The sequence below is a fragment of the Patiria miniata genome, unplaced genomic scaffold (assembly GCF_015706575.1).
Source record: "Patiria miniata isolate m_02_andy unplaced genomic scaffold, ASM1570657v1 HiC_scaffold_5, whole genome shotgun sequence".
Taxonomy (NCBI): domain Eukaryota; kingdom Metazoa; phylum Echinodermata; class Asteroidea; order Valvatida; family Asterinidae; genus Patiria; species Patiria miniata.
Genome location: NW_024037072.1, coordinates 11,823,184 through 11,848,087, shown reverse-complemented (window position 1 = coordinate 11,848,087; position 24,904 = coordinate 11,823,184). Strand labels below are relative to the sequence as shown.

At 41.0% G+C, this 24,904-nt stretch overlaps 2 protein-coding genes across 3 annotated transcripts in view; one reads left to right on the top strand and one right to left on the bottom strand.

Moving 5' to 3' along the window:
• The first annotated feature begins 124 nt into the window (after positions 1 to 124).
• Positions 125 to 10,614, top strand: LOC119742201 (alcohol dehydrogenase-like). Its single transcript, XM_038218246.1, has 8 exons — positions 125 to 386; positions 916 to 1,036; positions 3,941 to 4,139; positions 4,767 to 4,927; positions 5,965 to 6,074; positions 6,866 to 7,057; positions 8,452 to 8,601; positions 10,003 to 10,614. Exons 1-8 carry the CDS (start codon positions 285 to 287, stop codon positions 10,123 to 10,125), a joined length of 1,158 nt encoding a protein of 385 aa, XP_038074174.1. The 5' UTR covers positions 125 to 284; the 3' UTR covers positions 10,126 to 10,614.
• Positions 10,615 to 11,118: 504 nt separating this feature from the next.
• The window catches only part of LOC119742200, a 51,156-nt gene continuing 37,370 nt past the window's right edge, over positions 11,119 to 24,904 (bottom strand). The window contains exons 18-30 of one of the 2 annotated variants that reach the window (XM_038218244.1): positions 24,248 to 24,355; positions 23,129 to 23,286; positions 22,491 to 22,673; positions 21,030 to 21,156; positions 20,763 to 20,809; positions 19,744 to 19,939; positions 18,886 to 19,042; positions 17,867 to 18,046; positions 16,787 to 16,947; positions 15,728 to 16,036; positions 15,190 to 15,222; positions 12,952 to 13,418; positions 11,119 to 12,833 (exon numbers count right to left, since the gene is read on the bottom strand). In XM_038218244.1, the coding sequence (XP_038074172.1) occupies positions 12,952 to 13,418; positions 15,190 to 15,222; positions 15,728 to 16,036; positions 16,787 to 16,947; positions 17,867 to 18,046; positions 18,886 to 19,042; positions 19,744 to 19,939; positions 20,763 to 20,809; positions 21,030 to 21,156; positions 22,491 to 22,673; positions 23,129 to 23,286; positions 24,248 to 24,355 (2,126 nt within the window). In that variant the 3' untranslated portion in view covers positions 11,119 to 12,833. Of the gene's footprint in view, positions 13,419 to 15,189; positions 15,223 to 15,727; positions 16,037 to 16,786; positions 16,948 to 17,866; positions 18,047 to 18,885; positions 19,043 to 19,743; positions 19,940 to 20,762; positions 20,810 to 21,029; positions 21,157 to 22,490; positions 22,674 to 23,128; positions 23,287 to 24,247; positions 24,356 to 24,904 lie in introns of both variants that reach the window. The other variant, XM_038218243.1, reaches the window with a different exon arrangement.

Genomic DNA, 24,904 nt, shown 5'->3' with positions numbered 1-24,904 from the left:
TTTTGTCCTCCACCACTGCTGGGGGGGGGGGGGGGTTCGATACGTCTGAACAGGACGATAAACTTTTGAAGTATTTTGCATTTCCGCGTCTGTTACGCATGACGTGACCTTTTAACTTGCCAGAGTTCATTGCTAGGCCTATAGAGCTTTTCCCAGCATTGCAGCAATTTGGGATTCGCGCACAACAGGGCACAAGTAATTGGCCTGCCTAGTTAAATTTATGTGTCCTTGCCACAACAGTTTTTGCTCAGCACACGACGTGGGAAGCGAAGAGGAGACCGATAATGTCCATGAGGTGCATCCGTGTAACCGCTCCAAAGGAGCCCTTGGTCTACCTTGAAGATGAGAAGATCCCCAAAGCTCCCGATGGCGGGGCTGTAGTCAAGGTATCATTATAATATATGCTAACATCCATATGGCGTAATTGCATGTACGCCCCAGCTGCATATAGACTCGCGAAACGGTCGGGCAGGCGCGGTTCTAGAACTTTTTACGGAATTTATTTTGGGGGGCTAGACAAAATTTTGGGAGGGCTAAAGCCCCCCCCCTCCCCCCCCCTTCGCCTACGCCTTCTGAGTCACAAGTCTGAATCATAATGTGTACATGTATACATGTTCAAGTAGCCCCTACATTGTCAGGGCAATACATTCAACACGGAGGAATTGAGCTGCACATTCATTGTGCAAGCCCCGGTCATGCATGTTTCCAATATCATAACTCAAACGACCCGGGTTTGTTGCGGCAAATGAGACCGAGTTCACGAAAGTTCACTTCGCCACATAATGGGTAAAATCAGGTTGTGTCAAAAAGTGCAAATCCATGATATTGGATGTTTTGCGTAAAAGTTGTCAAGTCATTTCATCTACAGGTTGCATTCCCATCAATTCTTTTGTCTTTGAAACGTTTCGCTTATAGGTTTCCCACTGTGGTGTGTGCCACACTGATGTACAATTCTGGGAAGGAGGTTACTCCCTGGGCGATGGCACAGAATTGAAGTTTCAGGACCGTCCAGGCTTCGTGTACCCATGTATCCCAGGTATATACAAAGAAATCACAATCCTCTTGGATCTAGCGCGCGTACGGGATGAAATAGTGACGCGAAATATAAACACAATACGTATCGCCACTTCTTATAAATCCAAACTTACACAAAGTCTTAAAGTGTGAAAGAACACGGGAGCTAAGTTTTCCCATCCGTGAAAGCTGATCATAAAACCTTATCACGGTGCATTTTTGAGTGGTCGGGCACAACCCGTTAAGATTAATCTTCTTTCTTTCTTTCTTTTTTCCGGACAATAAATTTCCGCGGCTTTTCTCCTAAACGGTATATGGTATGAACTTGTAACTTTCAACATATATCGATCCTCGTCCCAAGTGGTGCATATTACTCTGACGTCATGATGACGTCATTGGGTGTCAAATTACTAGCGATTTTAGAGAAAAAAGTGGCCAAATACTTTCACCTATAACTCTTGAACAAAGTGATCAATTACGTTTCAACTTTGTAATCAGATAGACCATTAGTTGATAAACATTTTTTTTGTCCGGTACGTGAACAAGCTTGACCTTTACTTCCGGGTCTACCGGAAGGTCAAAGTTACGTGAATTCAAAATGAAGACTTAAGCCTGAAATTAAAACAAAGCAAAATTTCTTCCGAACGGTTTACGGGATGATCATAAAACCTAGTGTGAATTTGTACCATGTTACGAAGATGTTATGAATTTTGTTACGTCATCATGACGTAATGTAAGGGCAAAGTGATGGAAGGGCAAATTTTGACAAAATATTTGTTGGAACAAATAAGAAAGCGACTGCTTACAATAATAGTACTGCTACCACATAATTTCATCATATTTGTTCACCAGGGACTGCAAAATCACAGCTCTTATAAGAATACACCCAGGGGAGGATCCAGGAATTTGTACAAAATCACACAAAGCATTCAAAACTAATATTCTAGTCTGTTTTCTGATTTCTTTCGGCGTAACTCGCATATCAACAATGATTCTTTAATTCGTACCTTTATGCAGAAATTTAATATTTCGACGGTGTAGCCACAAACTTTTTTTCGTTATCTCAGTGCAGAATTTTAGGAAGCCCATGCATGCGAAAGACATAAGCCATTTTATTTTTGATATAGAGATAATCAAATGTTGCATATATTAAGCTCCAAACACGTCATAGAGGCTCCCTCAAGTCTACCGATTCCGATTCTGACCATGAATTCAATTCTAATATTCTCGTCCATTTTCTGAATTTTTTCGCCATAACCGATTGAAATCGCACCTCGCCAGTTTTCCTCTGATATCTCAATGCTGAAAATTAATATTTCTACAGCGTGTAGCCACAAACTTTTCTGTCGTAAACTCAGTGCAGAATTTTATTATGCCCATGCAAAAGAAAAAAACCCATAAAAGCCATTTTATGATGAAATTAGCATATGTTGCATAAACTCCAACGACGTTAGAGGCTCCGTCAAGTCTACCGTTGTCATAAATTCAGTGCAGAATTTTATTATACCCATGCAAAAGACCAAGAAAAAACCCAAAATAAAAGCAATTTATCTTAAAATTAGCATAATTATGTTTCATAAACTTTAACGACGTGAGACGCTCAGTCAATTCTACCAATGTCGTAACCTTAGTGCAGAATTTTATTATGCCCATGCAAAAGACAAAAAAAAAAAGCCATTTTATTTTAAGACTAGCATAATTCTGTTGCATAAACTCCAACGACGTTAGAGGCTTCGTTAACTCTACCAATAGTCCCAACTGGTTGTATGCTTGAGTAGCCATCCATGCAGCACCAGATGTGCGCTTCCTGATAGGCCTACAAGTCTTTTCACAGGATCATATTTTTAATTTAATTCTATCATTTGATCCCTGTCATATCTTCGTAGGCTAAATAATGATATCAATTACAATGATCACCTTTGAATATATTATGCTGTGACGTCATCAAACCGGAAGTTAGGTGTTATTATTACGTCATCAAACCGGAAGTTAGGTGTTATAATACAAACAATTATATTTCCCATAGTTTAATACGTTATTTTAACCTCACAATGAAAATGTATCCTCTCCGAAATTTATCAGTATTCACTTACCGTTTTGACTGATGACGTTATCAAACCAAAAGTTTCTTTTTTTTGCGCACATAAAATGTTTACTGAAATTTATCACACCGTTAAAGATACCAGTAACAAAATAATCAATTGTACTGGAAGGGATTTAATTTCGTGATCCTGGTTCTACATAAACATATATTCCTAACTTAACTGGGCAGTGTATAATGAAAAGGCTGTCCGCCAGACCACTCTGCGTTTGTAACTCAAACAAACGCGAACCTCTAGTTATTTATATTTTTGATTGGATAATTATTTGGTGGTTTGATTTTCGATTTATGATTATACTATAAGTTGAGGGAGACTATATCCATCAATTTGTTATGTTGGGGCCGGTTAACCATAATAGTCAAGCTTCCATGCCTTACCAGACAAACGGAGATTCGAAAAGGTCAGCCAACCCCAAGCACATCTGTACATTGGCATTAAAAGCAGAAGGTCGTGGGTTCGAGTCCTACTGAGGATTTGTGTTATCTAGCAAGCTCTTGACCAAGGATTCCTCAAAGGCGTGTTGGGCACTGTAACTCACAAGTCTGAAGAAACATGTGGAGAGAAGACAATGAGAAGAAGTTACAGTTTTAGAGGTGGGAAGAAATGCCCAGAAGCGTATTATGGAGAGAAAAAAAACGGAATCAGGTAGGGACTGAAAACCCAATTCACATATTGGCCCAGGCGGGATTCGAATCCGGGTCACAGTGGTGGAAGGCGAGGAAAGTACGCCAACCTGACTCCCCGGATGAGTTATGAAATCACATCGATGAAGGAAAAAGTATTCAAAAATAATGATGATTGCATGTACATTTCTTTGGTATCAGGACATGAAATAGCTGGCATTCTGTACACTATGGATGAAAACACTAGCAAGAACAGCAACGAGAGTGATTTGAAGTTAGGTGATCGTGTGGTCATCTGCCCCTGGATCGATTGCAACGCGTGCCGCCCCTGCAAAATGGGATACAACATCTTCTGTGACGGATCGCCACCCGTATACATTGGGATGACGCAAGATGGCGGGTATACACGCAAATAAAATAGTCAGAATTCACAACCTCGTAAAATATCTTTGAAAAAGACTTAAAGTTGTTTAAATTTTGGAATTTAAAACATAATTGTACACTCGATGGCCGAAATATTAATGTACAAAAAGGCAAGGAAAGGGCCTGAAGTACAAGCAGGCCTTATGTCATTAGCTTATAGTGAATTTCCATTTTCCGCAAGTCGATAACGGTTCTTTTTTTGGGGGGGGGGCATTTTTGGGTGATTTGTATTGTTTTATTCAGTTGCGGGCACGTGTGGTCTAGCGGTAGAGCACAGGATTCATGATCGTGAGGTTGTTGGTTCGAGCCCCACCGTGGCCATGCGTGTGTGCCGTGAGTAAGGCGCTTTACCTTAATTAGTCCTCTCAACCACGGACCATGGTCCGTAACCCAGGTGTTAAATGGGTACCGACATTATTCAATGTTGGGAAGGTAACAAACTCGCTATGGAGGAGGTGTGGCAATCCCCCCACAGCAGCATAATGAATCTGGCCCAATCGCTAATGAAAGTGAGATGGGCACTCCGTTCCTGTGAATACAGGTTCGTCCCTTTTCTATCAGTGCCCAAGACATCAACACGTAGCAGTGACATTTTTCTCCCCAGCTTTGCACAGTATGTCGCCGTACCGGACCTGCGGTATTTGGTCCCCGTATCGGAATTCATACCGCCCCCGATAGCCAGTCTACTCCCGTGCAGCGGGTTGAACGCTTACCATGCTGTCGAGGAAGCCATGGAGTTCGTCAAGACGGTCACCGAGATCAGAGGTATAGGCCTTTAAAACCAGCCAATCTGCAGGAGTGTTAGATGTGGACTTGGGTTTGTGGGGGAATGTCTATAGCATCAAACCCCAATATCTGACTCAAAAGCTATCGACTTCGACTTTTTGAAAGGTATAGCCGACACTGTTTTATGGAAACAGCCTATAGTTAAGTGTTAGGTGCCTGATGATTAAAAGCAGTTTTATTGGGTTTATGGAATATCCCTAAGGTGATTGTTTATTGATTACCTCACACTTATAAATGGCCGGCGTTCATTGGTAGAAAGTTCTGACAAGGCAATGACATACCTACAAAGACAACACGCCTAACTGATCGTTGGAAACTTAAAAGTGCTGCTGACGAAATTGTGTTTCTTGATCAAAAGGTTGTGCATGGTGTTTCACTGTTTTCTCGAAAAGTTTAATATCCATCGAAAGTTGAACAGGTTAGGTTTTGAACATTTCTCGTTGGTTTTTGAGGGGTGTTATATAATTGGAAACAAACAAAATGCATGAAAAACAAATGATCCTCCTTAAAAGATTAGGCCTATAGTATCCGTGATCGTTATCATACAATTCTTTTCTCCAAACGCATATCTACAACAAGCTTTTTATGTTGGGCGTCTGCACCCCTTTTGTGCTTCTATGCGTTCATGACAACCTAAACTTTTGCCGGATCGCAAATAATAAATTAGACGTTTATCAAGTAATTATTCCATAACTAAACGAAACCGAAATTGAACAGGCCCTAAAATTTGTAGGTTAGAAAAATCTCCCCTAAAAATACATTTTGTTGGGGCGCATCTCCAAACAGAGTAAGGACAGCACGTCTATAACGGAAATAACAAGCAATATTTGGCCTATGAACTTGAACTCATCACAGCAATGTCGTCGACCACCTTGTCCTTATTCAGTCACTTTTGCTGACTTCAAGAGTTCTACTGTCTCGTGTATTTAGACCTTTGGTGTGATTTCCCCATTCAAACACTGGACGTCAAATAACTATCGACGTAGATATCTCAGCTTCTTATTTTCTGCACGCAGGTGGTTGCTCTGTGCTGACGTTCGGGGCTGGCGGGGTTGGCCAGTGGGCAGTGCGTTTAGCCAGGGCCCTGTTCCCTCCAGAAACACAGATCATATGTGCAGAAGTCAAGGTTTGTTCACAGATCATTTTTATCAAAGGAGGTTCCTTTGTGGACAAACTAATTAACAAATAAGTTTGTCTGCCGAGTCTGCAATGGTCGATTTGATATTGCACCTGCCACGCGAAGCTGTCTTTATAAATTTAATAATGGATATTCATATTGTTATAAGGCATACATAATTAACGAATCATATTAAACAGCTTCCTCCTATAACCACTTATCAGTCGAGTTCATCAACTTCTTGGTTATCATTTTTGGGCCTACTTTCCGCCTGGCCTTTAACAGTGGCGGATATACGGGGGATGGGGTGGGGTTGGGGTGGGGTGGGGGCGGGGGTGGCTAAACTCCCCTCTTGAACCGCAAAAAGGAAAATCTTGCAAAAACAAAAACAGCAAAATGCGTGCTAAACCCCATCATGGCAGCAAACTTCGCTTGGTACAATCTTGGATCCGCCCCTGTTTAACGTTATTCTTTAAAGAACACCAGATAGGAAATATGCCATAACAAGCTTAGGCCTATAGATTTCTTTAGTTTCTGCGCAGCACAAATGATTATGATATTTTGCTGAATACCAAACAACGCTCAGTTTTTGATATCTCTTTCGCTCCAAAATAGTTGTCCATAATTCGTCAGCGGGAAAATTCACTGGACTCCCAAATGGATTATGTTTCAGCAAAACACGGGAATAGGCCTACCCAGCTTTCTTGTTTGACAAAAACATGGTCACTATATACCTGCTCTGCATGGCTGCAGCATCAAGTCATACTTTTTGATCAATAAACTGTGCTTCCCTTTTGCAGCAACAACCATTAGATTTAGTGACCAGTAACGTCAGTGATGTCGTCCCGTTACTCATGGCCCGAGGTGAGTCGAGCGAGAGCGTTGCCGAGCGCGTCAAGGCGGCGTCTCGTACCGGCACCGGGGTCGACCTCGTGTTGGATTTCGTCGGGGCTACGCAGACGTTCCAAACCGCCAACAAGTTGCTGAGAAAGGTAAAATACTTACACCACTCACCATAAAGCAAGTTGATGATTTGTCAGTGTTTTTAAAATTTTGCTTTTGAAAGTGAGTGGATGTGCAAATTGGGCGGTTGAAAACAGATCTAAAGTTATAGAAGATCCAAAATCAACTGCTTTCGTATAATAAACAAGACGTGAACGATCGAATCTAACTCCAAATACATCTTTGATCCATTATATCTGGTGACGTAACATATTTCAAAATGAAAGTTGGGTAACGTTTTGAGCTAAGTAAATTGTATTTTCAATCGGGTTTTGAAGTTTTTAACTTTTAAAGTTACCATAGATTGTAGCCGGACCTAATATGGCCGAATCATATTCGGCGCGAAAGCGATCGCGAACGCGCATTTATATTTGTGCGGGTAGGGGGAGTCTTCGCGCTGCGAATTCGCGAAGTTGACGTCATAAAAGTTTCTTAAGCTCAGTCAGGCGAATGCGAATTAAACATTCGCTGCGAAATTCGCCTGAGTTGAAATATGTTCAACTTGTGCGATTATGTAATAATGCGAATACCTGCCGTGACGTCACATATTAGCATTCGTTTTCCCGTCTAGTTATCACAAAAGCCGATTCATTCTCGGCGCGAACCCGAACCAACTTTTTGGTCTTTTTCACAAAAGTTGAGCATAAATTTTGCAGCGAATGTTTCGTGTTGTGAAATTCATTTCGCATCGTCACTCGAACTCGCGTGAAGTATGAACTCGACTTTTATACCAGTTTTGCAGTGCAATAGTAATACAATATTGTTGCATTGAACATCATTGTAGAACTGATATAGCGTCTAAAATGACAGGATTGTCATCTTGAAAGATGTTAGACTGACAAAGAGTAGCACGATCAGGATGTAGCTAGGCCCTATATGGGACCCTGCAATTGTTGTTAGCATGGCAATATTTTTGTGTTTTCTTTCAACAGAGTGAAAATCTCTATATTCGAGTAAATACTCATTCCATCTGGCTGAAACTATAGGCAAATCTGCGTACGTGATGACTGTACAGGGGGCTATACTCACGGGGCCCCCTTCAATGGAGAAACCATTGTATACGCTATATTGTACAAAGTAACCCTCCATAACGGATTACCTGAACAATAGCTAGCGCAATACTTTTGCCATTGAACGGGGGCTTCATTATAGAATAATTGTTAGCGTGCCCGGAATGGTCTGCTAGGGACAAGACGGCTCAGAGTGAAACTCATTTAATCGAATCGATCAAGTTTCACCCGAGTTTCCATGTGAGTTATTCTTATTCAAAGTTTTCAACCTAGAGTATCTTTTTTTAATTCTAAATCCTTCAGTCCCCAGTTACACTCTTTGGAAAGTGTCGAGTAATCCTGTGATATTTTTCCTTGTTTTTTTTTATGAGTAGCGGGGCCGCTACCATGTCGCGGGATTGCTAGGCGGTCAGGCGCAGTTTCCGCTGGCCAACATGGTGCTGAAAGGAATCACCATGAAGGGCATCAAAGTGGGCAGTCTGAATCAGCTCAGGCGACTCGTGCAACTCCTGGCCGATATGCCGGTAAATCGAGAATACAGAGTGGATCAAAAAAACCAAAACCGAGATATAATTGCTAATTGGAACAGAAGTAGGGCACATGTGAATCAAAGGGAGATATCCTCTGTTAGCATGGGCGTCGCGAGGGGGGGGGCAAGGGGGGGCACTTGCCCCCCCCCCTGGAAAAGCCAAAAAAAAAAAAAAAAAAAAAAGAAGAAAAAGAAAAGAAAAAAAGAAAAGAAAAAGAGGCGCGAAGACAAAGTGGTGTAAATTTAATGAGTTGGGGGGGGGGGCAAATTGTCCCTGCCCCCTCTAAAACTGATAAATCGAGAATGTGTTGAGAAATACAAACATTTTTTGGCAAATTTTTTTTTTGCCCCCCTCTAGAAAAAATCCTGGCGACGCCCATGTCTGTTAGGGTTGAATCTCCTCTTCAAAATGAAACCCTGGCCATGTCCTTACATTCACGGTTGACTGAGCAGTGACCAATTTTATGAAAGGGTCTATTTAGAGACTTGCGCCACTTTTCAATTGTGGTTTTAGTTGTGTCAGTTGTACAGAGTGAAAGGTTATGGTTGTCAATCAAGCCAGGTGGGGGAAAAAGAGATTTCACCATGAAAAGTGGCCCAAGTCTCTAAATAGACCCTTTCATAAAATTGGTCACTGCTCATTCAACCGTGAATGTAATGACATGATCAGGGTGTCATTTTAAAGAAGAGATTCAACCCTAACGGAGGATATCTCCCTTTGATTCACACGTGCCCTACTTCTGTTCCAATTAGCAATAATATCTCGGTTTCGAGTTTTTTTTATCCACCCTGTATAACTCTATTCTGTCCACTTCTTGGTTTTTTCTATACCCTTTCGCTGAATTTACAAGTATATTGAACTTATGGGGCTGGGTAGGCCATGGGCTGGGTAGGCCATAGTCGGTCGGTCAGCACTGGCAAAGAATTCCGAAGATTGCTGTTTTTAGTGAATCTTGTTCTAAATTCAAATTAATTCTTAATTTTTTCTGGCTTACGTGACAAACTTTTGAAAACTGAAAGCAGTGAGCATGAGGTCGGCATCCCCTGTCGGCATTCACAAATCTTGAATAACACCCTCCCCTTATTGTCTTTTTTTTGGGGGGGGGGGAGTTCAATACGGTGACCAAATAATAATGTCACTTGGAAAACTGCAATAATCAAAAGTAGCACATAGGGACACGATCGGTTTTGACTATAAGCCGGAAGATGTCAATGCTTTTGCGGCCACAATCGACTGAAGAATGAGGAGTCATTGCGATATTATTATGACACGACTGTTTTTTTTCCTTTCTGTGAAGAAAGAAAGTCCCAAAGTGGCACCTGAAAATAAATTGCCTCCTTTTTTTTCACGTCCCCATAACATCTATATTATTTTCCCCTCTTTGTTCGTATTCAGTCCCTGTATGCAAACCTTCAGTATGAAGTTCATCCACTTGAAGACGGCATCAGCGTCTTCGAGAAACTGGCCAAGGGGGAGGTGGTCGGACGAGCCGTGTTGAGATGCAACGGAGATGAGTAGCATTCTGATCAGCCACATGTATTCAACTCATTAAATGCCGCTACATCATTCAAGTTGCTGTCTTGGAGCTCAACTTTTTATCTTCAATTTTTGCTTTTTGATTTGTAAGCTATATTTTAGCGGGAAAAAAAACCACTTTTATCTATTTTGGGTGTCGGCAATTTTGGCTTGTTTTGGCAACGGTTAATCGCGATTTTTTTATTGCTAGGATTTGGGTGGATATCTGTTGTGTTTTATCTCATCTTTGTTTTCCTTTTCCACGGTTTTTGAATAGAAATGAATATGCTAAATTTAAATTAAATGGAGTTTAGAGTCAGCTGGGTGAAACATAAATTTGAATTTTTTATATTAATTATTTTTAGTTGAGATTATTTGACTGGAAAAACTATGGCGGAAGAGATTCCGAGATCTAGATAAACAGTGTTGTTACATTGTTCTCTTGGTCTTCAATACTTTACAACCAGCATTAATTCCACAATCGAGCACGACTTTGCAACTTTCTAGAATCCACACTCTTTATTTTGAAAATCAGCTTTTAAAACTAGTCAATCTGTACCCAATTGTATAGCTCTACTTTCCATATTAAGCAAAGAACCGCCACCACTGATGCAGCAGAGAATTCTGCTCTTTAGTTGAATAGCCCACACTTTCAGCGAGAAATTTAGGGTCCAAAGTCTGACATTTTTCCTGCCCCTGTTACCTCTGAACTTGTAATGTGCCATTCAGGTATCATTAATAATGACTTCAAACGAGTTTAGATTTGTTGGGTTGGTAGTTTGCTATTCACTCTTGGAGGATGACTGCATTAAGGAGTGCATCGGAATTATAACATCTTAGATGTCAGATATAACAGGGACAGGGAAAAAGATGACCCCAAATTTATAGAATGACATTTATCTAGTAACATTAATGAGCATTCTGTGTTTAAATGGTTCACATAGAAATTTGAAAACACAATAGGGTTCATGCCGAAAGCAGAGTCATACAATTGGGTGCTAATTGAAACAGCTTTTTTAAGCTATTACACACACATACTCAAAATTTATTAAGTCTATTATTGAAGGCTCACAAAATGTTAATTAAATCTATGGAGAATAATTATAATCTAAATAATTATTAAACTCTTGAAATATTTTTAAAAAGTGCATAGACACTGAAAGACATTTGTACATTATTGTCAAGTCGCAAAATATAATAGAGTTATATCAGCTGAAATATGGTTTTATTTTAAAATTATCTAATCTATAGGATTGAATAAAAATACATCTTCGATTGTCATCACATCAAACATTCAAGAACAGCAATTATGGAAAATTATTAAAATTCAGTAATACTTTCGCATATTAAGAAAATACTTCACACAACTAAACAGATAAATAAATGTACAATTTTCGGTAATTTTAAGCGGTCGCAACTTGTTTATGTCTGCTGTCCAATGACAGTTTAGCTTTTATACCCGATTTACTGGCTATATATATACCTGATGAGGGTTGACCATCATCGGTCCGTTTCATTGGCTCACAACTTGACATAGCACAAAAATATGCCTCAACAAAATTGGTTCACACACCAAAGGGACAAGTGATACAAATTTAGTTGATAAGCATCCAATTGTTTTATACGGCTATATAAAACCTGTACCCTGTAAAGATGTTTTTATTGCATCATTGTTTATTATAAACAATAAACATTTGAAAATGAGACTTAAAAAGGTCCTATGTACACAATAGAAATTTTGAAAACACTGCAAACCTCTTATTGTAGAATTATTGCCAAATCTTATTCTTCCTATTGATCTGATTTTGATGAAAGTGGACAAAACCTGAAAAAAAAAACGTAATTCTTTTTAACAAAGTGCACCAAACATGGCCCTGTCTTTCAAGCAATATTTATTTTAACTTTTTGAGGAACAAATCACTTCATTTTTCTACATTTGTCATCTATGACCTATTCAAAATAAACAAAATTGTCAGGGTCACCGTCAAATTCAGTAAAAAACTGATCAATCTTTAATAGTATTGACATATTCTGCCCTAGTCCATAGTAATCCCCCTTGAATTTCATTTTCACTGATAGAGCTCTGTGCATATTTTTGTTCATAATTATTTCATGCCATACATGTGCAAACCAGTACGTGCATGTCCATGCAATGTGTGCTTCAAAAAGAGCTCTCAATATGTGGCAATGAATGGTACTGTGAGTGCCCTTAAGCCTATCGATGTAGACTGCACAGACAGTAAGCGGAACCGTCGGCAAAGTTTGAACTTTGCCGATCGTCTGCGGGGTAGGTTGTCGGCGTCTGTCTTGGTTGTCGGCAATACTTCCGGATGAAATGTTTCCATCAGTCTGCGTTGCAGTTTGGGTCTTGTTTGCGTTTCACTTTGAGGAACTAGGCTTTACTGGGACCTGAGTACTTCCCCAGTTATTTTCTTTTCTGACTCTTAACTTTTTGGTTGAGTATTTTAACTTTCATCTAAGACAATTTAGTCATGGTGACTGCAGTGCACAGATTCTGGCTTGGTGGCATGATACTTCCCCAGTTATTTTCTTTTCTGACTCTAAGTTTTTGTTTTGAGTATATTTACTTTCATCTAAGACAATTCAGTCATGGTGACTGCAGTGCCCAGATTCTGGCTTGGTGGCATGATACTTCCCCAGTTATTTTTTTTTCTGACTCTAAGTTTTGTTTTGAGTATTTTTACTTTCATCTAAGACAATTCAGTCATGGTGAATGCAGTGCACAGATTCTGGCTTGGTGGCATGGTACTTCCCCAGTTATTTTCTTTTCTGACTCTAAGTTTTTGTTTTGAGTATTTTTACTTTCATCTAAGACAATTCAGTCATGGTGACTGGACTCTGACTTGGTGGGAGGTAGACGGGCGGTGGGGCTGTGTCGTTCATATCGGCCACCAGGTGCGGGGAAGACGGCGCGGGGAGGCTGTCCAAAGGCCGGGTCTCGAGTGCCACGGGCACGGTGACGATCTGCACGGTGTTGATGACCTGCGGCTGTTGCTGCTGCAACACAGGAGCCTGCTGAGGGCTGGGGGAACGCCGTGGTGTAGCCGGTCGCTGGGATGCCCACTGGTCCGGACGGGCCGGTACCGCTTCAACCTCCCACGGTGCCTCATGTGCCTCAGCATCATTCATGTTGGGATCAGAGGTGGCAACCTTGCTCTTCTTCTTGGCTTTGACGATGAGGATCGCGCCGACGATAGCCACAAGAGCCACCACAACAACAACACAGACAACCACAACGACGATGGTCGTAGGGAAGGGGTCCTCTTCGGGTACCTCTGTAAGCAACAAATGAATGAAATACAAAATGAAATTGGCTTGATGATTTTATACATATTAATCGCAAAGGGTAAAGCTGTAAACAAACAGGTTTCAAGAGCTAGGGCTACATCAACTGTCAGTACATGCCAATGTAGCTGTAATTGTTGAAGACCTATAGACAACAGTTTTGTACAAGCGATTTGAATGGGACCTGACTAGGTTTGTTTGCAAATAATAAAAGAAGAGTAGAACAACAAAGAAGTTGACTGGGGCAGGATTCGACCCCGCAACCTCTGGAACATTGTACCGATGCTCTACCAATAGAATGAGTAAGAAGTGCTAGTAAGACGCCTTGAACCTTTTCCCGTATATGCCAAATGGCAAGGGATCACACTCAAATTAACAAATATGCATATGTCCAATATTTGACGGAACCAATAGTTTTACACTAATGGTAGGTTTGACTATGAACCAACAATGTCTGAAATGCTTTTGTTTCAGACAAATCATCAGTGACACCATGAAGTAACACCCAAGTGGATTTGAGTGCTCGCTGTATGCGCGCGTATTTTACAGAACAGAGCGATTTTTGTTTTTACGAAATAACACTCATGTACACTGTGCGCTGAATCGGTCATTTTCATCTTCATTTCACCAGTTGGAAGGCTTTTTAATAAAATTATCTGCATTCTACAACAATAGGTATTAATCACATTCTGTCAAACATTTTAAAACGCTTTAATCCAAATAGTATTTCTGTAACAGTGTGAAAACGAAACTCGTTCCAGCCAGTGTCTGATGTGCGCGCCCACACTTGAGTGTTACTTTGTGAAACCAACATTTGTCATTTTGCGGTTTTCACGAAGTAACACCGAAGTGGACTTGGGTGTTACTTTGTGGTGTCGGTGACGAAGTGTCTGAAATGTTAACAATAGCGATTATATTTCAGACGTTTGGTCACTTTTTCTAACATTTTATGGTAACCTGTAAAACCACTTACGTTTCAGACATTCTGTTAACCTCAAAATATCTGAAAAAATAAGCCTATCGAGAAACTGGACTATCAGTCACCTGGAAATGTCTGAAACTTAACATGGCCGGTTTCTTGATGTGCCTACATTTCAGGTATTTTTAGGTGAACAGAATATCTGAAACGCAAGTGGTTTTTACAAATTTAAATCAAATGTCTGAAACTTTGTTCACATTTCTGACATTGGTCCGGAACAAAAGCATTTCTGACATTTTTGGTTCCTATACAGGGTGAGTCAAAAAAAAAAAAGGAAACCCAAATGTCGGGACCATTGTTTTAGTGAAGTTCTGCATGTAGCACTTTTAAAATCTAGGATATGAAAGCCCAATTCATAAGCTTTCTTTTAGTTTAAGAATCATTCAAATCACTTTTGTACTTTTCAAGTTACGGAGTTTTAAACACAACCACCATTTTAAAGTTCTGTCCACGGATCACAAAAAAGGCGTGCGTTCTTTCATCAAAACGAAACAATTCACACACATCCTTATGTGATTTGTTTTCGTTTGCCGAAAGAACACTGAACTTTTTTGTGATCCGTGGACAGAACCTGAAAACGGTGGTTGTATTTACAATTCCGTAACTTGAGAGGTGTTTTGAATGATTCATGTACTAAAAGAAAGCTTATGAATTGGGCTTTCATATCCTAACATTTGGGTTTCGTTTTTTTTTTGAATCACCCTGTAGTGTTTGTTTAAAGATATCTCATGGGGCATTCAAGTCCAAGTGACTCAGATTATGGTAACGTGGTGACAACTTACCGACTGGTCCATCCTCAGTGGTAGGGAAATGGACTGAAGATAAAATGAGAAAGAGGACACTCAATTTGATGAGAAAACAATGAACTGGATGAATTCAGCATTTGACTAAGGGACAAATAATTAGTATTTTGGTCTCCCTATACTTCTATAAATGAGACAGTCACTTTTAAGTGGTATCCAATTTTTTTTTCAACAGGCCTTTTTTCTTTCTTAGCTTTGAGAAAATCCCTGACCAAAACGATATGGAAATAAATGAGTTGAAAATTTCAACTTAAGGAATTTGGGTCAAAATGAGTCAATTTTTATGTATATTTCATATTTTTGGTTTATTGAGCAAGCATAAGAAATACAAGAATTACGGCTAATTCTGTTAATTAAATCTGTTTGATAAACCACACAAGTATCGAAAGGATGCCTCGGCAAATTTGAGATGCCTGGCTCTCAACTGATTTTGGCTCAACACATAACTTTGCTGGACACTATTTTCTCCATAACATTAGCCCCAGCTCGAGCAAAACTATTAGTAATTATTGCTTACCCGTGGACGAAGCGGTTGCTGCATTCGTGGCTAGATCGGTCGCATTGGGCGCATTTGTGGCTAGATCGGTCGGTGAGTCGGTAGTGGGTGCGTCGATGGCAAGCAGCGTGAATGCTGTGAGATGATCTGTTAAGCATTCCAACACCGTGGAGTTGCTTGGATCCGTCACGGTCTCGACGCCGTCGGTTGACCAGGCCTGAGTAACAGTGTCCCAGTAGTAACACTCGTAGTTCTTGCCGGACTGGGGCAGCGTCACGCTCAGGGTGATTGAGATGCGCTCCGTCAGGTTGGCGATGGTCAGCTCCTCGCCTGAAATTACAAATAGAGAATAAAAAATACACAAACATTATACATAATCTCTCAATCCCATTGCTATACAGATATAGTGCACTTCCGTTTTGGAATGAGTAAGATCGAGCATCGATATCTTTATTTGATGTCTCAAATCCATACAAGGATATAAAACTCATTTAATTTGTATCCGAAAACGGTGATGATTTAACTTGGCTAATGTACAATTATCCAAAGCTAGTGTTGTAGTCGAGTCACCAACGTCGAGTCCGAGTCCGAGTCTCGAGTCACAAGCCTGGAGTCCGAGTCCGAGTTCGGAGTCACAAGCCTCGAGTCCGAGTTCGAGTCACTTGTTCCTAGTTGTTTACGTGACACTCTTTGGTACCGGATACTTTGTGGCATCGGGCCCAGGGCCCTGGTGCTCATTTTGAGGCACTAGGCGTGCATGCATGGCTCCTAGATATGATTTTCTGCGGCACCATGTTTTGTCTAGGAGTAAAAAAGAATGCTACGTCCGTTGCACAAATATGTAACATTAAGTTTTCTCTTTTGATGAAAATACGTGACTCGAGTTATGAGTCACCAAGCTCGAGTCCGAGTCATCATGGTCGAGTCCAAGTCCGAGTCATTTTCTAATGTGACTCCAGTCGGGTCCGAGTCACGAAAAATGTGACTCGAGTCCGACTCAAGTCCGAGTCCTGGACTCGAGTCTACTGTCCAAAGCAGAGCTAACATTGAACTTTGACCGATCACAGATTGATTTTGTACCGGAGGATGGATCCAGCAGTTTGATATCAGTGATGTCAGCAGCCACTCTGGTCTGGTCTGCGGCCGTGAGAGAGAATTCGTCCTGGCCAGTCTCCCAATGGTCAAAGCTGACGGTCACGCCAGAGCAGCTACCACTGCTGCAAGCCCAATCGGCACTGAATCTGCACAAAAATGGCAAAATAAAAACGGAGATAAATGCTTCATCCTCTTTTCAAAAATAGTCTTACTTTTGTGAATGGCTATAGGGTGTAGCTATTTAATGATTTGTGTATTGCTGATTGCGATACGACATTGCAGACTACATTGCACAAACACCCCCTGGTTGGCTAAGAGAGACTTAAGACCAATTGTACTCATTGCAAAAGCAAACACAAATTTGTGAAAACATGGTTTCGCACTGCAAATTCGCAGAAGTTGAGAACACTTTTTAACTAAAACAAATTTTGCAGCAAATGCTTTATGAGGTCAAATTTGCCCCAAACCATCCTGCCTGTTACTTGCTGTCCCACCCCAAACCACCCTGCCTGATACTCCATGTACCGCGCACCACCCTGCCTGTTACTCCCTGTACCCCCCAAAACCACCCTGCCTGTTACTCCCTGCACCGCCCCAAACCGCCCTGCCTTTTATTCCCTGTACTGCCCCAAACCACCCTGCCTGTTACTCCCTGCACCGCCCCAAACCGCCCTGCCTGTTATTTCCTGTACTGACCCAAACTGCCCTGCCATTCCCTGTACCGACCCAATTAAACCACCATGCCTGTTACTCCCTGTACCACCCCAAACCACCCTGCCTGTTACTCCCTGTACTACCCCAAACCACCCTGTCTGTTATTCCCTGTACTGCCCCAAACCACCCTGTCTGTTATTCCCTGTACTGCTCCAAAACCACCCTGCCTGTTTCTCCCTTCACCGCCCCAAACCGCCCTGCCTGCTACTCCCTAGCTGTACCACCCCAAACCACCCTGCCTTTTATTGGAATATGTACAATGCTGATTTTTCAGCACATTTGGAGTGCTGTGGGCCATTGTATCTATAATCGCTTGGATTAGCTATAACTCAAGTGATTTGGACTTTTTACCTTGAAGCTAGTGCACTCTTGAAGTCGATTGAGTTGCCGCCAGAAGACTTGGTTGTGAAGACACCGGATGGTATGGCTCGCTGCACTGAGGTGGACCTGGTGGAAGATGAGGTCTCCAAGGCGACAGCTCCCAGCTCCAGTTGGCTCAACTGGGCCTGGCTGAGGCTGTCAGTGAGGGTCCTATGTTGGGCACAATATGGAGAGGGATGAAGGATCGAGGGATTAAAAAATATCAATGTTTCACTGATACAGACAGTAAAAGCAAGCATTATTTCTTCAAAATAGGGGAGCCTCACCAGTGAAGTTGTGCAGTTCCTGATGACACTAGAATGTTCAAATCTTATTTTAAAATTGTTAAGTATGTTGCCCTGAGTTCTCCATGCGTAAACATTTTAACAGATTTTTCAAGACAGCTCTCTCTGAAATTGCCTTTCTTATGTTCAAAATTCAATAATAATGTACCTCTTCATTCAGAAACTGTACAAGATTTTTTTGTTTTATTGAAAGGGGGCTTTTGTAAAAATTTTGAAAAACAGCTCGCCTGGAAAACAGGTTGTGCGAAAAAAAGGAGACCCAGATGTAAATGTAAGTTATAAACAAATCTAATAAATCTTTTCAAACAAGTTGATATATCATGTGAAACACCAAAGTATCCTCTTTCCAATGATACCTTGATTGTTTGTCTGTGGCCACAGATGACTGAGAATTCGCTGTTATTCTGTCAAGAGTTAAAACCTGTACTGGGCCAAGTTTTACCCGGCTAAGATTGCTGGTTGGTTTGGTGAGCAAAGGTTGAAATTGGCTAAACTTCGTGCAGAGCTTTACATGGAAAGGTATCATTGGAAAGAGGACACATTGGTGTTTCATATGATCTATATTGTATTTGAAAATATTCATTAGATTTTTTATTATTTACATTTACATCAGGGTTTCCTTGTTTGTGTGATGTGTCGCCCTGCATATTGCTATCATGACAAGGTGGTATGCTACGGAAAATGGATTGACGATGCCAAACTTACGTAATAGTCGCAATGATGCTGGCATAGTGGGTCGCGTTCAGACTGCGTCTGATTTCAGTGGCTTTGTCCAGGACAATGCTGGCACTGTCATCAGGAACCGACTCACCGGCCGACTCGAAGACTGCGACAAGGTCCACCAGAACGCCAACAAAAATACCTGTGAAATTATGACAAAAAATAAAATTGATCAAAATATTAATGCATTGATGTTTGAATATACTGCTCTCTAACATGAATGAAAAATTTAACAGATTTCTTAATGACACTGAAAATGTATTCTAAACTATGAACTATTAAACTAGTCATGTAATCGGTCTATTTGTTCACTTAAATTGAGTTTATTCCAAAAAACCACGATACATCCATTTAAAAAAAAATTCCGAAAGTGAACAAATTTGTACAGTTATTGACACTTTAAAGAATAAAAATGATATAACAGCTGTTCATCAACTTAATTTTCTGCCGATGTGAAACCTTCAGTCAACTTGCTCAAAATATAAAGAGATTATTTTCCAAACGTGTCTATACGCCACTTTGTTCCCTTTTAGAATCCTGCTCCCTCCTGCATTCCCTGAGTCACTTTTGATGGCTGTAATATACTTAAAAACAATTAGAATACTGTAACCCGAAAAATTTAGTTGAAAAACAGCTGTTAAACATGCTGTTTTGATTCTTTCAAGTTTCATAACCATTCAAAAGTCCCCCTTTTTTCAAATATCGCATTGTGGAAAATAACTTGTCATTATACCATTTCATATAAGATTAGCATAATTTTATTTTTTTGGGCAATGTATAAGGTAAACCTTTTCATTACTAACTTTTCACCATATCCATGAAAAATGTCCACAAAACACGTACTTTTATCAGCAGCCGCTAAGTCAGCCGTGTTGATGTAGTTGCACTGGTCAATCAGCAACTGTGCTGAGGTGGTGTCAAGCACGCTGGTCTCTATGCTGCTTTGTACCAACGACAGTTTCTCCGCAGCCTCGGGTGTGGTTGTGTCGACGGTAGTTACGGAACGTCTGCGACGTCTGGAGGAGGTGCTATTGGCACACTGTAGACATGGACAGAATAAAAAAGGAAGACTAATAAAATGGGTGCATCGAAGGTGCTAGTCTTTTTTAACCAGCTCGTGTCGAAGGACGTGATAACACGCACTGGCTGTTTTATGTCAAGATTGCCTCGACTCGCCTCCGGGTGACGTTTAAACATGCTAATCCCTCGTACCTTTGTACATACACACAAAGTCTGTGAAGTCTGTGGAGACGGCCTATTTTTGTACAATTTATGCTCCAGTGCACACCTCAGAGCATGGAAACATATGGGGTTTTGGCAAGAAATATTGTACAAATACTGTTGCAATCACTCTTGCGAATCAGTATTTGTGGCGTGTGGCGGTATATCAGAAGTTGGCTGGAAAATTTTTCTTTGCGAAAAATCAAAATTTTTGGCAAAAATATCCCGGCACAAAGTGGTTAAGCAGATGCAGACTCTTTTTTTATTTTGCGCTTTGAAAAAATGGCCATGATAACAACTGGGTGTTTCTTATTGGGTTCTGCCCACTGTGTACGGTTGTTTGAGGCTTACAAGAAAAAATTCACCAGCTTACGCGGGTGGGACTCGAACCCATGACCTCCTGCTATAACTAGTGCAGACATTACAATTCGACCACCAAGCTTAATTGCCAAGGTCGGCTGGCTGGTTTGTGTCCGATGAAACAGCAGGGTACCCCAACCAAACATAAGATTCCATCTCAAGTTCCATCTTATAATATAATGTACACTTCCCTTCCTGCAGCAATCTTTTTCCAAAAATACATTTCGTAAGCTAAGATCTGTGAAAATTATACTAAACATAACCACAACAGATACACCTACCTTATCTTGGACCTCATTGTAGTTGACAAAAGCATTGATGTAGTTTTCTGTTTAAAAGGAAGTAAAACACAACCGAGAGTCAGAAATATGATGCATGAAATGGTCCCATTACTTTGCTTCTCGATTATGAGTCCTTTAAAAAGGAGTCCGAGCATTTTGATACTAAAAGTAGAAGTAACTCTAAAAAAGTACTCGAGTTATACTCTAATACAAGTACCGAGTACGAGTTCTACAACATGCTGTCAGGATCATTATTAGCTAACTCACGTTTGAACTTTTGCACTGTGACCAGATCTTCCAACAGCTGTTCGAAGAAAGCGACCGAGCACTCCTGGATGATGGATACATTGACGGTGTGGTAGAAGGTACTACAGCTTTTATAGGAATCGCAGACCTGTGGAGAAAATGGAGGAAGGAGTTCATGTCCGGCTTGAGCTTTTTCTGACACTAGGTTAATCCAAAAGCCTTTAATGCTCAATCCCAAATGGCCGTACTCTATAACTTGGCCTCATATATTAGAGGATTTCCAGTTGAATAATGCCGTCACCATTTGAATAATGTCATCACCATGTTCACGAACTAACACGGGCTATAGGGTGTTACTTCGTGAAAACCGCGTAATTAACAATTTCGGTTCCCCAAACTAACACCCGAGTGTGCACGCACATCGGACACTGATGGAAAACAATGATTTTGGTTTTCACGAACTAAGAACGCTCAAGCACATTGCTGAGAAATACAATTCGGAGAAAAAGCTTTGAGAGAAAACAAAAATATATGGAGTGCACGCACGCAGTGCCGCACTGTGCCAGCCAGGTGCGTGAAAATGACAATAACGCAGTTTTGTAAAAACGCAGTTCGTGGTGTCGCTGACGATGTGTATCCATAAAGCGCACGTATCCACCAGTATTGGTGCTCAAGGCACTACATTATTATTACCCTGCTTATTGGGGAGTATACAGCTTGATGAGCCATTTCGGCGCAATTGGTAGCTAAAATCATTCACAATAAACATCTCCATGCTCAGTAGCCATTTACGCCTGGGTGGGGTGAAGCAATTAGTGACAAAGTGCCTTGCCCAAGGGCACACGCACCATAACCCCAGGCTGGACTCGAACCCACAACCTGCAGAATTTTCCGAATTCAATGCTCCAGACCATGAGGCCACGGCACTCCACCAAAAACCAGTTGAACTGGAAATTGGTGACTGGTTTTGACCCGGTCTAAGTGGTTCTGAACCAGTTTAACTGCTTCAGAGCCAGTTAGCCTATACCAGTTCAAAACAGTTTAACCAGTTCAAAACCAGCCACCAATTTCCAGTTCAACTGGTACCAGTTGAAACCAGTGAACTTGTTGACCCAGGTAAAACAGAACATAGACCTATATTGACTGAAGTCAGGGGCCTAATATAAAGTCTCCCTAAGCCAAGGCTGGTGATCCAATTAAAGATGGAGCCAAAGTTGTGAAAAACCCCTCCCAAAGTGTGTTTCCGGAACAGTTTGTGGCCACCAGCAATCTTGGATAAGGAGTTGGTAGAGGCAGATTAAGAGCAGGCTTAATTGTGTACATGCAATTTGACAAGTCTTCATAGCAGCTATTTTTGAGGTTTATTCCCAAGAACCCTCATCACCCAGAAACAAATCTACATTGTTGGGTCTAAACCCTCTTTTAAAAACAAAACTTAGATCTGCCCAATGAGTGCATGGGTACGAGTGAACATAGACCTACCTCTGCAACAAAGGTGTTAGTGTTGGAGCCGTCGACTGTGGCCGCTTTGCCGACCCCTCCGATGGCCGGGTCATTGGTCTGTGAGGTGACGGTCTGTTTTCTGTTGCCATTCAGCAGGAAGATGCGGTAACTCAACGGGTAGGCTGACTCGTCCGCCACACATTTCTCAATTGTGTACACCACCTGTACAAGGAATAGATATGGCCGGTTAATAGTATGTGAAAGACCGAACATTAAATGAATTTGTGATGCCACGTCCAGTATATGTGGATAAATCATCCAGTATATGTGGATAAATCATCCATGAAACATACAGCACCATTATTACTATTATTAATCATTTCTGGTAATGAAACCAAGGATTCTTCAAAAGCGCTCCAGGTACTGTGGCTCACAAGCCTGAAGAAACCTGCAGAGAGAAGACGATGAGAAGAAGTTCCAGTTTTAGAGGTGGGAGGAAAACCCCAGAAGAATATTCTAGGGAAAACCCACGGAATCAGGTAGGGGCTGTAAATCCAATCCACATATTGGCCCAGGCGGGATTCGAATCCGGGTCACAGAGGAGGAAGACACAAGGAAAGCACTGCTATGCCAACCTGACTCCACCGTTCCTTAAGAGAATGTAATTGTCTCCTTACCTCCTCCAACTCAGTGTATGAGCTCACACTGTTCAGGCTGAATACGCATGAAGTCACGCCAGCAACGACGGTAAACTGGACCTTGGCTATGCCGTACTGTCCATCGTCGGTGGTTGCCGTCAGCTGAATCTGGTATGTGGAGCCAGCTGTCAGTTTACCTGTGCATGAAAATAAACGGTAAATGGTGGTGCAATAACAAATATGCAATAAAGACTATGTCTATTGGACTTTCAGTTCCTACTACTTTAAGGCTCCCCTCCTCAACAATTTCTCCAATTTTACAGCCTTTTTCTAGAAAGCAAACCTTTTCAAAAACAGTTTGTTTGTCTGTCTATCAGGGGTGCTCGTTCAACTGTCCTTGTATTATTTCATCTGTCATTCTTTATAAGTTGTTTGAAACTTTGAGAGTGAACATATATGTATTGATAAAGGCAAGCCCCTTCAGACTAATTCAGCAAACCAAAATAGAAGCCATTTTGAAGGTGGAACCACATTTTCACGCATTTTTAAAGACATGGCGCGCACGGGGAATTTGTTAAATAGTGGTCTAAAGACCCCAAGGTGTGTGTATACTACCTGATTCTAGGAACATCTGATCCCTTAAATTTTCATTAAAAGTCCATTTCTCCGTGAAAAGAATGTTTAACAGATGTTTCACGGACATTTACATGGGGCTTATATAGGACTAATCCTGTAAGGGTATTTTCACGTTTTTTTAATGACCAGGCCACTGAGGATTATCATTGGTTATACATAACGGTACACTGGGTCTATCTCAATGGGTATAACAAAGGACTTTCTTAAGGGTGTTTTCATGGACTCCTAATCCCCCTTAATATGTTGAAAAATCCGTGAAAATTTAGTTAACTGTAATTTCAAGGGAAAATGGCTCTTTAACAAATTTTTAAGGGATGAAGATGTTCATGAGCGTGAGCATGGTTCTACTTCAAAAATTGCTTCTGGTTTTATGTTGCTGAATTAGAAGATTTTACTTCTCGTGATTAACTCTCTTCTGATGGAAATATATACTGAAGATAAATGCCATAAGTGCGTACATTGGAGAAGTATTCTAATCTTGATTATCAATGCTGATGATACTTTTCCAGCCAGGGTTCTTACCAGCTTTGATGGTCAGGAAAGAGATCGATCCGTTGGAGTTGCTGAAAGGAAACAGAGAGGCTGCGCTGTCCAAGTTGTTCGAATCACTCAGGTCTAGGAAGGCATAACCTGTGAACAACAAAAAGACAATTGTTGCAGGATAATAAAATCTTTCTAAACAACTTCAGGTTGGGAGAAAGGCAAAGGCATAGTTGATATAACACAAAGTGAGCTGACAAAAAGTGTTTCAAAATTAAAGTTTTAAGTTAGATGCACAACTGAAAAGAAAAAGTTCTAATTAATTCTGCAACGATGGAGAAAAATTAAGCTTGAAAAATGAGCGAAATATATCACATCCACAAAAGAAGATACGTTAACATTTCAGGTTTTTTTTAGCTTTCTGCAACAGAACTTAATATAAGTGCATACAAGTTGCACATCTCGGCCCTTCAAAAAGTAGATTTCATATCTCCTAACATGGGCGTCGCCAGGATTTTTTCCGGGGGGGGGGGCAAAACAAATTATTCACCAAAATTTGTCAACTTTTTCAACATATTCTCAATTTATCATTTTCCGAGCGTGGGCAGGGGAACATTTGCTCTCCCCCCCATCAAATTAACAGAAAAATGGCTTTGCATCTCTTTTTCCTTTTTTCCCTTCGTTTTCCGGGGGGGGGGG